This window comes from Ambystoma mexicanum, chromosome 3q (genome assembly GCF_040938575.1).
Source record: "Ambystoma mexicanum isolate Mex_15411 chromosome 3q, UKY_AmexF1_1, whole genome shotgun sequence".
Taxonomy (NCBI): Eukaryota; Metazoa; Chordata; class Amphibia; order Caudata; family Ambystomatidae; genus Ambystoma; species Ambystoma mexicanum.
In genome coordinates this window covers 133,697,012-133,712,406 of record NC_090926.1, presented here as the reverse complement: position 1 = coordinate 133,712,406, position 15,395 = coordinate 133,697,012, and the positions used below count along the sequence as shown (strand labels likewise).

General features: G+C 51.2%; 1 protein-coding gene across 4 annotated transcripts in view; it reads right to left on the bottom strand.

The window, feature by feature from the left end:
* SP7 (Sp7 transcription factor) overlaps positions 1 to 9,557 on the bottom strand; it is a 65,622-nt gene extending 56,065 nt beyond the window's left edge. The window contains exon 1 of one of the 4 annotated variants that reach the window (XM_069653316.1): positions 9,409 to 9,557. In XM_069653316.1, the coding sequence (XP_069509417.1) occupies positions 9,409 to 9,510 (102 nt within the window). In that variant the 5' untranslated portion in view covers positions 9,511 to 9,557. Of the gene's footprint in view, positions 1 to 5,560; positions 5,700 to 7,995; positions 8,092 to 9,408 lie in introns of those variants that run through there. The other 3 variants (XM_069653317.1, XM_069653318.1, XM_069653319.1) reach the window with 3 other exon arrangements.
* Positions 9,558 to 15,395: the final 5,838 nt, after the last annotated feature.

The following is a 15,395-nucleotide window of genomic DNA, read 5'->3' as shown; positions in this document are numbered from 1 at the left end:
CGCTATGTCTTCATTTTATACTTTGGCTATTAGGTGGCTTATGTGTCACCAATAAACCGAAACTATGGCATTGGCATACAGATGGGGGGGGGTGTTTAACCATCCAGTGACTGCCCACATCCATGATAATCCCCACTGCCATTCTTGTACCTCTCCATTCAAAGCATATTCTCCTGGGATCTCTCTGAGCTAGCTCTATCAAGCAGCAACATCAAACTGCATGGTAAAGGGCCCGCAAGTGCTAATTTAGAGCAGTCTTCTTAGAGTTAATGTATTAATTGAATCTTACGATGTGCTACTGGTTTAAAAAAAAATCTTAACCAATGGTGCCTTGGGCACTTGATTTATAAGAAATATGTGTGCCCTAGAACTGAACACCTGTAAAAAAGCAAGCACTGGAAAATGCAACAGTTTTGGCTAATGCATAGGAGTTGGCTATGCATTTACCATGCACTGCTATCATATGTCCAGGAACTCACACCAATTTCCAGCCCTGTCTGGGGCAGCGTCTGGCAGATGGCTGTCCCATGCCTACACAAAAGCCAAAACGGTTGGCTTTGACAATTCTTGTTTCAGGATGCTGAAATTCACCACGTTGCAATGGTGGCGCCATGCCAATAGCAGGGATATGGTCACTTCTACCATCTTAGAGGGGGAATGGGTCATGGGGGTTTGAACACCCTGCCTGAGGGCTGTGTCGTTCTAATACAGCACCGACTTGATGGGGTGCTTGTTCCAGAACCCTGAGATAAGATATGAGAATGTTTACCAGGGATGTTTCTTCCGAGTGTGGTCTCCAGACCCCTGGCCTAAAGCAGGACGCGCAAAAGAGAGCTGCACAGTACGTTGCGCTTCGAGCCAGCAGAAGGGAGACCGAAATAAAGAAGGGACAAGGCTGGTGAGGTAAATAAGGGGAAAGAGGGTGCTGCACAGAGGGAAGATGTGCGTGGGAACCGCCCGCCCCACTCAACCCCCCATCAATGGACAGGGAAAGAGCAACCTTGCAGGAGACGGCATTTACCCGACTTTCCGCAAAGTAGGTCTTTTACGAGTGACTTTCAGACCCAGATCTATTTCTCCATATTATGTGGGGAGTTTGGGCTGCCGTGGTTACAAAGTACTACTGTCTTGGGGGTCTCCAGGGCCTGTGTATGTGGGACCTCGCCTGCAGGGATTGCTTCTTTTCTGGGAGTGGAGACCCCGGCTTTGCTGGTGAGCGTTTATCATGTCCGTTGGTCATCTGCCCCAGTTTCAGGGCCCTCAACCCTGTCCATGAACTGACCCTTACACTGGAATTGCCCCTTCTGAGGAAAAGCAGGCTCTGCTTCCAGGGAAGTGGTCACGGGTCCATGGGGAGGAAGGGTAGCTCGGGGGCAACGCGTTTGTCTTGGGAACCAAACAACGCAGCAACACAGATTCGAATCCCGATCCCGCGCTTAGAAACCACTCGTTGGTAATAAGCACGTTATAAATGAACAATTATAATGTAACACTGAAGGAAAAGCATGCTACCAATTTAGCATCCCTCTGAGAAGGGCCACAGCCTCCCTTGCAGAGATATTAATTCCATTGCGACCCTGCCCCAGTGTGTAGAAGTGCCTGGAGGGTTCGTCTCTTCTTATTCCCCCTTGCTAGACGCGGCCCCTCTCTATCTCTACTGTTGTAGATCTCTGTAAAGTGCTCAGTGTTCGATGCACTCATCTGTCCCTTGTGACCGCTGGTAAGAAGCAGTAGTGCATCTCTTGGATAACAGCTGCTTCGAGGTGGTCTGGTGCACTGCAGAATGCTGCAAGGGTCTTTTGTACGGTATATGTCAAAATACCACTAGTAAGCACCTAGCAAAGGATCTCAGGGCCCGGCAAATGGCTAATTCCTATAAACAAAACAATCAGTGTTTCTGGTGATTTTGTTCGTCAGGCCTTCGGTGAAAGAAAATTATGCAAGGGATAATCAAGTGACTGAGGGGACATTTGGTTAAGTCACTTTTATTACACCGGAAGCTCATTTATAGATGCAATGCAAGCCAGTAACCATCATGAGAGTGCTTAGAAATAACAACGGCAGGCCCTATACAGCCCAAATCTCAGGTGTTTAGGCAGGCAGAGAAGGTAATGGGTAGGGATGCTAGAGGTCCCTTAGTGAGAAGCGCAGGTGCTAGCTGTCCCTCCATGAGAAGTTTGGGTGTTAGCTGCCCCTTGGTGAGAAGTGATGCTAGGTGTCCCTTATTGAGAAGTGTGGGTGCTAGCTCTCCCTGTGTGAGAAGTGTGGGTGCTAGCTGCCCCTTGGTGAGAAGTGCAGGTGCTTGCTGATCTTTTGGTGAGAAGTGTGTGTGCTAGCGGCTCCTTGGTGAGAAGTGCGGTTGCTCGCTGTCCCTTGGTGAGAAGTGTAGGTTCAAGCTGCCCCTGGGTGGGAAGTGCGGGTTCTAGGTGCTCTTTGGTGAAAAGTGTGTGTGCTAGCTGTCTCTTGGTGAGAAGTGCAGGTGCTTGCTGATCTTTTGGTGAGAAGTGTGCGTGCTAGCGGCTCCTTGGTGAGAAGTGCGGTTGCTCGCTGTTCCTTGGTGAGAAGTGTAGGTTCAAGCTGCCCCTGGGTGGGAAGTGCGGGTTCTAGGAGCTCTTTGGTGAAAAGTGTGTGTGCCAGCTGTCTCTTGGTGAGAAGTGCAGTTGCTAGCCGCTTGTTGGTGATAAGTGTGGGTGCTAGCTGTCTCTTGGTGAGAAGTGTGGGTGCTAGCTGTCTCTTGGTGAGAAGTGTGGGTGCTAGCTGTCCCTGGGTGAGCAGTGCGGTGCTAGCTGTCCCTGGGCGAGCAGTGCGGGTGCTAGCTGTCCCTGGGTGAGCAGTGCAGGTGGGTGAGCAGTGCGTGTGCTAGCTGTCCCTGGGTGAGCAGTGCGATGCTAGCTGTCCCTGGGTGAGCAGTGCTAGCTGTCCCTGGCTGAGCAGTGCGGTGCTAGCTGTCCCTGGGTGAGCAGTGCGGTGCTAGCTGTCCCTGGGTGAGCAGTGCAGTAGTGAGCAGTGCGGTGCTAGCTGTCCCTGGGTGAGCAGTGCAGTAGTGAGCAGTGCGATGCTAGCTGTCCCTGCGTGAGCAGTGCGGTGCTAGCTGTCCCTGGGTGAGCAGTGCAGGTGCTAGCTGTCCCTGGGTGGGCAGTGCGGTGCTAGCTGTCCCTGGGTGAGCTGTGCAGGTGCTAGCTGTCCCTGGGTGAGCAGTGCGGTGCTAACTGTCCCTGGGTGAGCAGTGCAGTGCTAGCTGTCCCAAAGGTGAGAAGCGTGGGTTATACCGATAGCTGTTTCTTGGTGAGAAGTGTATGGTGCGGCCTATCCCGACATGTTAGCGCTTTCTGCCATTTAATGAGCTCGTGCTGTCCATGGCTCAGTGGTGTCGTCCACCCCTTGCTGAGAGGGGCTGCAGCGATCTGTCTCTTACATATAGTTTCTGCCGCACGCTGAGAAACGCTGCCCTCTCCCTTTCCCTGAGAAAGGCCTCAACTGTTTCTTGATGAGGAGCCGGGACTTTTAAGGAAATACGTATCAGCCGGTACGAGGGGCAGATCTGCTGGGCCGAGACTACCCTGCCCTCCTAGTTGCCTCCTCGTGCGCCCTAACTTGGACTTCACCGGCAGATCCGATTCTTTTTACCATCACACTTTCTTTTCTCTTCTAGCCGCATCCCTCCTCTTTCCCCTTTCACCTACTGCCCACCACTCCTTCCCTTCCCTTTTCCCCTGTCGCGCTTTGAAGCGACCCGAGGGCGATATAAAGATTTGTGAAAGAAACCTACATAGATGCACACTACACCTACCCACATAAAGCACAGCCTGCGCACCGGGAGTTACTTCAGCTGGCGGAGAAGAGCCGCCTCTGCCTGGCACGGATATGCACGGCGTGTGTCCTTCACCCTGGCCTGCCCTCGGCACTGACTGAGGGAGATCACACGCTGGGGAGTTGCCTTCAAAGTGCAGCACAGAAAAAACCGGCAAATAACCTGGCAATGAACGAGCACTGGGGCAGGGCCTCTGCCACCTCCACACACACACGCAGTGGACACTGGGCATATCTCACTCTGCTGCCGCCGCCAAGGCACTGCGCTGCTCTACTACATCGAACATCTCGCCCTCCCTCGGAGCTAGCACATCTCATCCTAGCAAGCACTGAAGCACCGCTCCCCTCCAGCAAAGCCTCACTCGCCGACCCCATGGGGCAGAGGAAGCTCACAGCGACACAAGAGCACCCTGGCCCATAGCGGGATCCCATCACTTTGCATTCCCTCAACAGCACCCCCACCCTCCCCCCAAAAAAACGCCCCAAGCCGCGGGCACGATCCTTTAAATCAATGCCCGGATCATGTCTGCTTTCTGCTTATGAGCTAGTGGGTACAGTGCCTTCCTCGCAAACCCCCAACTCTTCCTTGGTCTTTGCTCCAGGTCACGTCAAGCCGGCACGTGCTGGCAGGCGGCCTGCACCGCCCTGCCTCCAGCCGCACAGGCCCGCCATCCGCCCCAAGCGAGGACTACATTTGCGGGTGTAACTGACGGCACGGGATTTGCACTGCAATGAAAGGTTTTACGATGAAATTGACACGATGTGATTGGCACAAAATGAAACTGAGAGCGTGAATTCGCACCAGCGCCATTCCTTATCACATATCTACCCTCAGAGCAGAACGGCATTGCCAAGGAAACAGCCCCTGCGTGCTAGGGTGGGTTGATTTGTAGCTTGAATGGCAGGGCATATTTAACTACTCCATTAAATGGATCAATAATAACACATGTCATTATAGCGCTTAGAAGAAGGAGGACTGTGATGTTATTATGTTCCTGCGCGGGCTGTCATTTGCATGGTCTCCAGGGCGTCCTATGTAAGAACACAAATGAGGACTATTATTATACGTCATTCACCGGTCCTTCCACTATCAAAAATCCGGTTCCTACGTGCCCCCCGCCCTCCCTCGCCCCCAGCAATTGCCTCGGATAAATACCTCCCACGCTTCACGCGCAGCACGCCCCTTCTCGCCCGCTGCCGGAGCAGAGCACGCTCCCCCGCCATGACTCCTCCAGTTCATGTGTAAAAGGGTAAAAGGCTGTACGGTCTCCCACTGGTTTCAGAGCCAATGCCCCCATTACGTCCATTCGCCCACCCCAGATTGTAATATAGCTCAGTGGGTCCCGTGTTTACTGCAGAGATTCATAGCACGTAATCAAGTATCCGAGGAGCCTCGTCAGTCTTTCCTCTTTGCGATGTCGACAGCATAAGAGCCATGCCGTTCAGTAGTAAGGAAACACTGCGATTAAAGCGCTTCGAAACAGAAAGGGATGTGCGAGGGGCCAGATTTGACACACCATAAATGCCCCGGAAGAAACGTCCAGACAAAAGGCGCCGCTCGCTTTCGCTTTATAGAGCAAACACCGACCCTGGGAAGCAACCCTCGTTAGTGCGCCGCCTCTGAGCGGCACACGTCCCCATCCTGTGCGCCGCTGCGCTTGTGCAACACTTTCCAGTCCCTCACACGGACTCTGCAGCAGAGGAACGAGTCCGCCGCGCAGTGGAGCTGGACGAGGCCTCATTAACTTACCTACAGTCTCAGAGCAGCTCCTCTTAAAAGAAATTAAAAACAGTCCGCTGGCTTCTTTCGGGGCTCAGGGGCTCGGCGTCCCGCTGGGCCTTTCAGGCGGGCCGAGTCCTTTTCTGCGAGCTGGTTCTCCCCCCGGTCTCTTTGAAGCTCTCTCTATGGCCCACCGGCCACTAAACCCACCCTCCTGCCCGCTGCAAAAGCCCGCATCTGAAAGAAACTGGAAAACCAGCCCTGGCCCCCGAAGCGATCTCCAGAGCGTCCGTGGGAACGCCTGCTCGTGTCTGCGAGGCCGCGCTTGCCTGGCCCAAGTCGTCGCCATGTTTCGGCTCTTCGTTTTATGGGACCCTGGGGCACGGATCTTTATCAGGGCAAACTAGTTTGCGTTTTTTCAATCTCAGCCACAGTTTTGAGGTTCTCGTTAGATCCTCGCCAGCGCGTTAATGAAGTAAAAACCCGCAACGTCCTATGTTCTCGAGTAATGAGCAGATGTGCAGGACTTCCCGCAGGCTGCACCAACCACAGCGCGTAGGAAAAGCACCGGGCCAGCGCCGCGGGAGGGGTGACGCGTGCAAAATGCATATCTGATGGCCATTTGTGCAAGCTGAGTTCAATCACCAGTCGATCTGATAGTAAGCATCTCCTGCCCATAAGAAAATGCTTGTGGAAACTGGAAAGCACTGCCAAGATTTCAGTCCATCTGTAGCGCCCCTGTGCTGGGCGCCCCTTAAGTTTCAATGAGCTATGTGTGTATCCGCCTCCCCTTGTATCACTGCTTCCCTCACTGTGTGCTTCCCCCTATGGGGCTCAGCTGCTTCCCAAAGCTAGGTCCGAGCTCAACAAGTACCCTAATGCTATTTGATGTTATGTTATTTGGTATGTGTATAGCGCCTCGAGCTCAACAAGTACCCTAATGCTATTTGATGTTATGTTATTTGGTATGTGTATAGCGCCTCGAGCTCAACAAGTACCCTAATGCTATTTGATGTTATGTTATTTGGTATGTGTATAGCGCCTACCAGCAGTGCAACACCATTGCGTCCCTGCTGGGTATTTTGGGCTATGTTTACTGGACCTGGCGGACCTACAGAGCCAGGCACCGCGGCATCACTGTGAACAAAGGCCCAGCAATTACCAAATTAAAGCATTTCATTGTTAGCACCTGCGTTCATTTGCATACATTTTTTAGGCAATTAAAGTCATGACAGGGGCTTAAGAACTTGCATGTAAGGGGAGTGTCTGGAATGGTGGAGAGAGGACAGGAGACCTCCCATCCTCACAGCACTCCTGGAGTGGGTGCTTTCAGACTTAAAGGAGAGAGTTAATTGCCTGTAACATTGAAGCTGCACTAGAACAGTCTTATTAGAATGCGTAAAGAAGTTGGATGCCCCCACACAAATAAGTGTACCCCTCCCCCACCATCTCTGAAGTTAGCACCTCAAATGTAGTCTTTTTTTATATATTTTTTGGCACACCCTGTGCCTACTGCCACTGCTGAGGTTGTGAAGAGCTGTGGGTTCCAAGGCCCTTCAGAAGACCATAGTCTGTGCAAACATGAACATAAAAAGAGCATCCCATTGCATGCACATAATGACTAGAATTAGGTTCATATTCAATTGCTAGCAGAGCTGACTAGTATACAACATTGCAAAAGTCATGCAGAGGATTGTGTTGAGGCACAGAGATGACTGCTATGTCAGCGACTATGTGACAGACAGCTGGAGCAAAGGTTTCCTGGGAATGATTACTATAGTCTATCAACCCATAGGGCAACTGTCTACAGTTGTGGGCTCTGCTATAACTTACTATTATAATGTATAGGATTCATAAAGTGCAAACCTATCTGGGAACCAAAGAATAGCGCTCCCTAGAGGACACACCCAGGGGTTACACTGAAGGCGGGAGACTTTCAGAAGCAGTTCGGAGAGGCTAGTAGGGTGCCGCGAGGCCTTCAACGGCTGGCAAGATGTTCTCGGAAGAGTGGCGTCTTCAGGCCCTGTCAGAAAGTGCAGATGGTCCTTGTGATAAGAAACGACTATAGAATATTATTTAAGAGACCCTGTGGGCCATTCTCCAAGGAAATTAGCCATGCAAGACCCCTCTCTCCCCGGCCACAGAGGGTCCTTCTCTACGCGACGGATCAGCGAATATTCTAGAAGGCTCCATGCATGGCCCTGTCCACTGAAAGGAGCCTTGCTGCAAGATTCCCTCCTCAATGGAATACCCTAGAGGGCTCCAACCCCCACCCCCCCACTTTCAGAAATAAGCAATGCGATGGGGAGCTTGCAGTCCAGGGGTTCCCCGAGAGAACCACGCGCTCCCCATAGCGCCAGCGAGAGTCACCATAGAAGCAGCAGAAATCTGCCCTGCAGTGAGAAAGGAGCTCAGCTACACACACGCGTGCCCGGTGCTTGCCACCCATTTCCATGTTTACTTACCGGTCACAGGAATGCAGGAAGGCAACCGAAGCCCGTCCTTCGAGTACCTTCCCCAGATACGGACATCTCCCCAAGTCCTCGTATCACGGTGCGCCGCCACGCAGAAGGCATGATCCCGCCCCTCCCTCAAAAAAAGCCTTCGCGTACACCCCTCCAAAGTCCCAGCCTCTCAACCTCTGCCACTGCCCGAGTAACACAATGCTTTCACCATATAGCGCTTCCCACTGGCCTGACGCTTCAAAGCGCTGCGAGTAACGGGCAGCATTCCATTCTTACCACTGAAGGAAAGCCCCCCCGACCCCCCGCGGTTTTCGCTTACTTCAGAAATCCATATATTTCTGTGATTAGAATTCCCCGCTGATAACAGAAACAGCTCGGCGCCGCACACATTGTCATGACTTCAGTTACAAACACCCACACAGAGGTGCCAACCTAGGGGGACACCACTGACACCAGGACCCGTTTCCATGGGACACTGTAACCTCCGCCCGACGCGAGCTTTCGTCGAGGTGCCCTTACTCTGGAAGCAATGCTCACGCGCGAACTTTTCGTTGAAGCTTTTCATGGCGAACTTAGTCAGCGATGTTTTTCAAATAAAGAACTCGTGGCATATAAGACCACCTCACGCCAGTACATGCATTGTGTTCGGGGACTAGTACCAACATTGACCTCTTGCTGTGTGCAGGGCAAATCTACAAGCGGGTACCCCTTAATAAAGCAGCATGACCCTTAACACTAAATACGTCCCACCCCAGCCCCCCACCAAGTGACAGCATCCCGAAACCCGAGATCCAATCCTCACTTGACAGAACAGTGTGATCCTGGGCAGATAAAGGGAGCCCCTCTTTACTACATCTCCCTTAGATACCAAACTCGCGTGTTCTTATAAACAGCGACCTCTTACACGGTCTATTAAAACATGCGATTGCATTGAATTGTATAAGGATAATTGTTTAAAGTGTCACAGGGAACAAGTATTACCTACATTCCGAACATTTAGCAACGAGGAGCATCCCTTTACCTGTCAGCCCCAGCGGGTCTAATCCCTGGAATAAGAACACTTCCATCTTCACATCAGAAGAAAATATAAAGGAGATTGAAAAAAAGCTATGGCTAGTCTGCTAATTCTGCTCGGGGATTCGGGCAGGGATGTGGTGTAATCCGATGGTGAATATGGCTAACGTGGAGCTGGAGACACGGCGTTCAATCCCGGCTTCCTCAATTGACCGGAGTCTGTGATCTTGGGCGAATCCTCGGTTCATCTGCCCAGGCTGCGTAGAAACCGGCTGCTCCGCGGTATTGGGCGCTGGGTGCATATTGCCTCCGGGAGGGGACAGGTACTGTGTGAACCCACCCCTCTCGTCCCCACCTCTATCTAGGACCCCATGCAGAGTAAGAAGTGCGCCGAGTTACCTGCCTCGAGCATCGATGAGGCCATGGCGCTCCCTGGGGTTCTGGAGGTCTGCTGCTGCTGCCGCTGCTGCTGTGAGAGGCCGAGGTGAGCAGTCTGCTCATCTCAACTTGGGAAGGGCGAGTGGGCCAGACTCATTGGCCGAACCCTCTCCTCTCCTCCCCTCCCTTCCCTCCTCCCCCCGCCCCGCACTCTAATTACACCTCGGGTCCCGGAGCCCCGGCCAGCCTCCAATGGGGCTCGGCTCAGTATCTTTAAATACTTTGCACCACTTCCTCGAAGCTCATAAAAGAAGGGGGCGGGCCGCAGGGTGGCGAGGAACAAGAGGGAGGGTGAGAGAGAGAGAGAGAGAGAGAGACACTCTCACGCGGAGTCACTACTCCAGCAAAGCATTACTGGCCTGGGAAAGGTGGGCACTTGAAGGAGAGGTGGGGGCAGGTAAAAAGGGCAGTGCACGAGTAAAGGGGGTGTGGGGGAGAGGGAGGGAGCGGAGAAAAAAAGAAACAAGTCAAAAGGGGCGAGAAAGAGACAAGGAAAAGGAATGAAGCATGAAAATGGACGACAGAGAGAAATGCAGGTGAAAACTAAAGAGGTAGCGAAAGTGGAGAGAGGGACGCAGCAGGGTGTGTGTATCCAACAGCTGAGAGGGACAGGACAGGAAATACCAGCGAAGAGATAGGGGCAGAAGACTAAATACCAGAAAGCCAAGGACCATGGCATATTAGCGTGGGGGGGTGGGTACCGGGAAATATCAGGAAATAGATAGGGGCAGAAAAGGAGATACCAGAGAGCCATGGATCATAGCTCATTAGCACCAAGAGTGGGCGATGGAAATAATAGGACATACCAGTGAAGAGATAGGGTCGCAATAGGAGATATCACAGAGGAGAAAGTCACAGACCATAAAATAGTAACGCAGAGAGAGGGAGAGCGACAGGGTCAGGCTAGGAGAGTGCAGAGAATCACGCACCACAGCATATTAACGCAGAGAGAGGGAGAGGGGTATACCAGCAAATATCAGGGAAGAGATAGGGTCGGAAAAGGAGATACCAGAGAGGAGAGAGCCACAGACCGTAGCATATTAACAGAGAGAGGGACCTATCACGGAAGAGGTAGGGTCGGAATAGGAGAAACCCGAGATGAGAGAGCCGAGGACCACATTGTAGCGTAGGGAGAGAAAAGTAACAGCAAATATCAGGGAAGAGATAGGGTCGGAATAGGAGAAACCCGAGATGAGAGAGCCATAGACCGTAGCATATTAACAGATAGAGGGACATATCAGGGAAGAGATAGGGTCGCAATAGGAGATATCACAGAGGAGAAAGTCACAGACCTATTAACGCAGAGAGAGGGACGTACAAGGAAATATCAGGTAAGAGATAGGGTCGGAATAAGAGATACCAGAGAGGAGAGAGAGACGGACCACAACATATTAACTCAGAGTGAGGGAGAGGGGTATATCAGGGAAGAGATAGGGTCGGAATAAGAGATACCAAAGAGGAGAGAGCCACATAACATAGCATATTAACAGAGAGAGGGAGAGGGATATAGCAGGAAAGAGATTTTGCCAGAATAGGAGAAATGAGACAGGAGAGAGCCAGAGACCATAGCATATTAACGTAGAGCGAGGGAGAGCGTCATACCAGGAAATATCAGGTAAGTGATAGGGTTGGAATATGAGATAACCGAATGGAGAGAGCCACAAACCGTAGCATATTAACAGAGAGACGGACATATCAGGGAAGAAGTAGGGTCGCAATAGGAGAAACCCGAGATGAGAGAGCCAAGGACCATATTGTAGCATAGGGAGAGAGAAATAACAGCAAATACCAGGGAAGAGATAGGGTCGCAATAGGAGATATCACAGAGGAGAAAGTCACAGACCATAAAATAGTAACGCAGAGAGAGGGAGAGCGACAGGGTCAGGCTAGGAGAGAGCAGAGAATCACGCACCACAGCATATTAACGCAGAGAGAGCGAGAGGGGTATACCAGCAAATATCAGGGAAGAGATAGGGTCGCAATAGGAGATATCACAGAGGAGAAAGTCACAGACCGTAACATATTAACGCAGAGAGAGGGAGAGGGACATAACAGGAAATACCAGGGAAGAGATACGGATAGCATAGGACATAGCAGAAAGCCAAGGACCATAATATTTTAACGCAGGGAGAGGGACATACCAGGAAATATCAGGTAAGAGATAAGGTCGGAATAAGAGATACCAGAGAGGAGAGAGCCACAGAACATAGCATATTAACAGATCGAGGGAGAGGGATATATCAGGGAAGGTATAGGGCCAGAATAGGAGAAATCAGACAGGAGAGAGCCAGGGACCATAGCATATTAACGTAGAGCGAGAGAGAGCGTCATACCAGGAAATATCAGTTGATAGGGTTGGAATAGGAGATAACAGAGAGGAGAGAGCCTAGGACCATAGCATATTAGAAAACGGAGAGGTGGGGATAACAGGAAACACCAGGGAAAAGATAGGGGCACAAGTGGAGCCACCAAAAAGCCAAGGACCATGGCATCTTAATGGAGAGAGAGGGAGAGGGGCCTGCCAGGATATATCAGGAAAGTTATAGGGTCAGAATAGGAGGTACCTGAGCGGAGAGAGCTACAGACCAAAGCATATTAACACAGAGAGAGGGAGAAGGACATATCAGGGAAGAGATAGGGTTGGAATAGGAGACAGCAGAGATGTTTGAGCCCAGGACCATAGTATTGTAGCATAGGGAGAGGAAAATAACAGGAAATATCAGGGAAGAGATAGGGGCAGAAGAGGAGATACCAGAGGGAAAGAGGCCCATTAAAAAAAAAGGTTTATTTATTGAACATTTGTATGGCGCCTATACATCAGAAACTGTTTCCAAGCACCACAAGACAAAGAGGGCGGGGTGGGGGGGGGCACAGAGGAAAAAATTACAGAAACGGTCCTACTAGGCCTTGTGACATTCGGATTGTGCACATGCAATAGCAGGAAGTGCAGGGAGAGTGGAGGAGGGAGAAGTGCTGGAGAGACATGGGTCAGGGGGAAGGGCAAGTGCAAGGGAGGCCAAGGACAGCAAGTGCTCAGGGAGAAAAGGGGGGGAAGGGGTCAAGTAGTGCGGGGGGGGGCAGGTGGACCAGACTCAGTAGGCTAGTCCGGGAAGGGTGCCTGAGGACAAGTGCTGGTGAGGGGCGAGAGGGAGACTGGCCGGGACCCAGTGAGGCTCATGAGGGAGACAGGTAAACCAGACATAAAGGCAGGGGAAGTAACGGGAGGGGGAGGGAGAAGAGGAAGGTCTTGAGAAGCTTCCGGAATCTACAGAGATCCGGTTCAAGACAGAGAGGGGAAGGAAGGTCATTCCAAGGGGAGGCTCCTGCCGGATAGGACCATAGCATATTGGTGCAGAGAGAGGGAGAGGGAACTATTAGGGAAGAGATCCAGTCAGAATAGGAGATATCATTGACGGAGAGCCAAGGACCATAGCATATTGGTGCAGAGAGAGAGGGGGTGTGGGGACCGGGGAGGAATACAGAAAATATCAGAGTTGATATGGGGGTGGAATTGTAGATGCAGAGTGGAGAGAGCCACAGGCTGAAGTATATCGGTGCAGAGAGAGGGAGAGGGGCATACCAGGAAATGTCAGGGAGGAGAACGGGCCAGAAGAGGAGATATCAGACAGGAGAGAGCCACCGACGTTGCCTGTTGGTGCTGAGAGAGGGATAGAGACAGAACAGGAAATATTAAAGAAGGCAAGGGGCAGAATAGGAACTATCTGAGATGAGAGACCATAATATATTGGTGACAGAGAGAGAGACAGCGGGACATATCAACAGGGCCGTCACAAGGGGGCAACCTGCCACGGGCCTCGCGTTTGCGGGGGGCCTTGCGGCCCCCTCTCCTAAGGAGAAGGCAGCACAGTCTCCCGTGACCTTTATTCACATGGGGGACTGTGCTGCCCGTGCAATGATTTTGCTGTTTGTTGCAAAGCCGTTTGGCTCCGCAACAGAGGACTCCTCTCCTGTCAGTCAGTGTGTTCACGTTGCCCAACATGCCCGCGCTGACTGATGGGAGATGAGTTCTCTCCTGTCAGGCAGCATGTCTACGTGTCGGCTGCGTGGATGCTTTTGAAGGGTGCATGGAGGTAAGGTAAGTGTTTTTTTTATTTTAAATTACATGTATATATGTGTATTTAAATTAAATTAGTATGTGTATGTATGAGTGCATGTTGGTGTTTGTGTCAATGCTGTGTTTGGTTTTATGTATGCATGCATGCATGTATGGAGTTGTGTAACTGGTGGATGAATGCATGGGTGAAAGTGTTTTATGTGTATGTGTGTTCAGCCCCACCCCTAAATTTAGCCGCCCTGGGAGCACTTCATTAAGGGGTGGGTTCATGGCATCAGAGGTGCACCTAGGCTAAAATGTGGTGGGGGGGAGCATGAGTGGGGCTGCTGTGAGAATGAGATGTCTCATGTCACCACTTCCCTTCTAATCACTCCCCTGGCATGCAAGTGCTAACCCCACATCACAATTTCAATTACCTATAAAATGTATGCATATGAACGCAAGTGCTAACAGTAAAATGTTTTATGTTAGTAATTGCAACGCCTTTGTTAACAGCGAAGCCTAGGCACCGTTTAACATTCGTATCCCGTTCCGTCTGGCCACGTCTCTGTCGGTCAACCCGGCAGGGGCTGGATGACAGTTTTCAAAGTGGATAGTGAGTGGGGGCAATAAACCCATTGCACTTTCGGTCTCCCCCCTGAGGGATGCCATCTGGGCCTTTCACCTTTTACAGTTGAAATGGGCCCCCAAGTAGCTGCCCCCCTGTTGGCAGCCTTATGACACAGCGACCTACTGATAATCTGCAGATTTGAACTTCCTTGCTGCATTATTTTGACTTCTTTATTGATTTAAGCACTCCACAGGTGCCTTGGACCATTGTTCCAATTAGTAAGGGGTGCCCCAAGCATCAAAAAGGAATGGGACCCCACCAGCCCTGACACATCTTTAGCCAGCCCTGCTCCCATTTCCCTCAGAATTCCCTGAGCCCAGCTAGGAAGCTGAAAAGCGATTTCACCTTCCCTTTGGCCACTAGGCGTACCTTTCACCCCAATTCAGAGGCTGTTTACTTTCATAGTGCTATGCTAATCTCTGGAGAAGTAGGCCATCTAAAAGCTGAGACCAGAACTTAAGATTTTGGCTTTATCAAAGTGAGTCTGTTGATATCGCATGGATAGGTTTTTGTGCTCTGCATGTTTGATGCTGATGCTGCTCCTTAACGAGTGCTACGGGCTGGCGACACATCGAAAGAGGCCTGCTGCCTCAAAGTGGCCAGGGGCTGATGCCGCGCATGGAGCCAGGTCCAGTCAGCAAAGGCCAACATTTCAGGAAGGGGCTAGAACCTGATCTGCTCAATGGTGTTGCGCCACTGCATGGCATTCTTTTTGTTTGGGTTATTAGGTGTGCCACCAATAAGCCAAAACTATTGCTTTAGCGAAAAGACAGTGGTGGAAATAGACTTTTTTTCTGGGGCATCCCTCCTACCAGAGGGAAAGAGGCCGGGCCCAGCGACGGGATGATCAGGAGGGTGTAGGGCAGGTATTTTAGTCACCCCATGAACATTTGCCTCTTCCACTCAGAGGATTTATAGTCAGCAAAGTTCAAAATCTGCACCCCTTTAGACCTAAAAAATGCACATCAATATTTCCAGTACAGTGCAACATTGACAAGGGATTTCACAGGGCTCCCGCTCAGACCCTCAAGTGGTCTTGTGGGGAATTGTCTTACTTCTGGAACCACGGTTTAAATCCCTGTTGTTGTTTAGTTATTTGCCCATCCATTGACTTCTCATGGCCATGCTAATCCCTATTAATTCTCATCCAGTTCCTGCCCTCCCCACCCAAAACACCTCCTCACTGGAACTCTTTGAGCTAGCTTTAATCAAGGCCTTGCCATCAAACTTTGCCCTCAAAGTGTTTGTGAGTTTTTTTCTCAA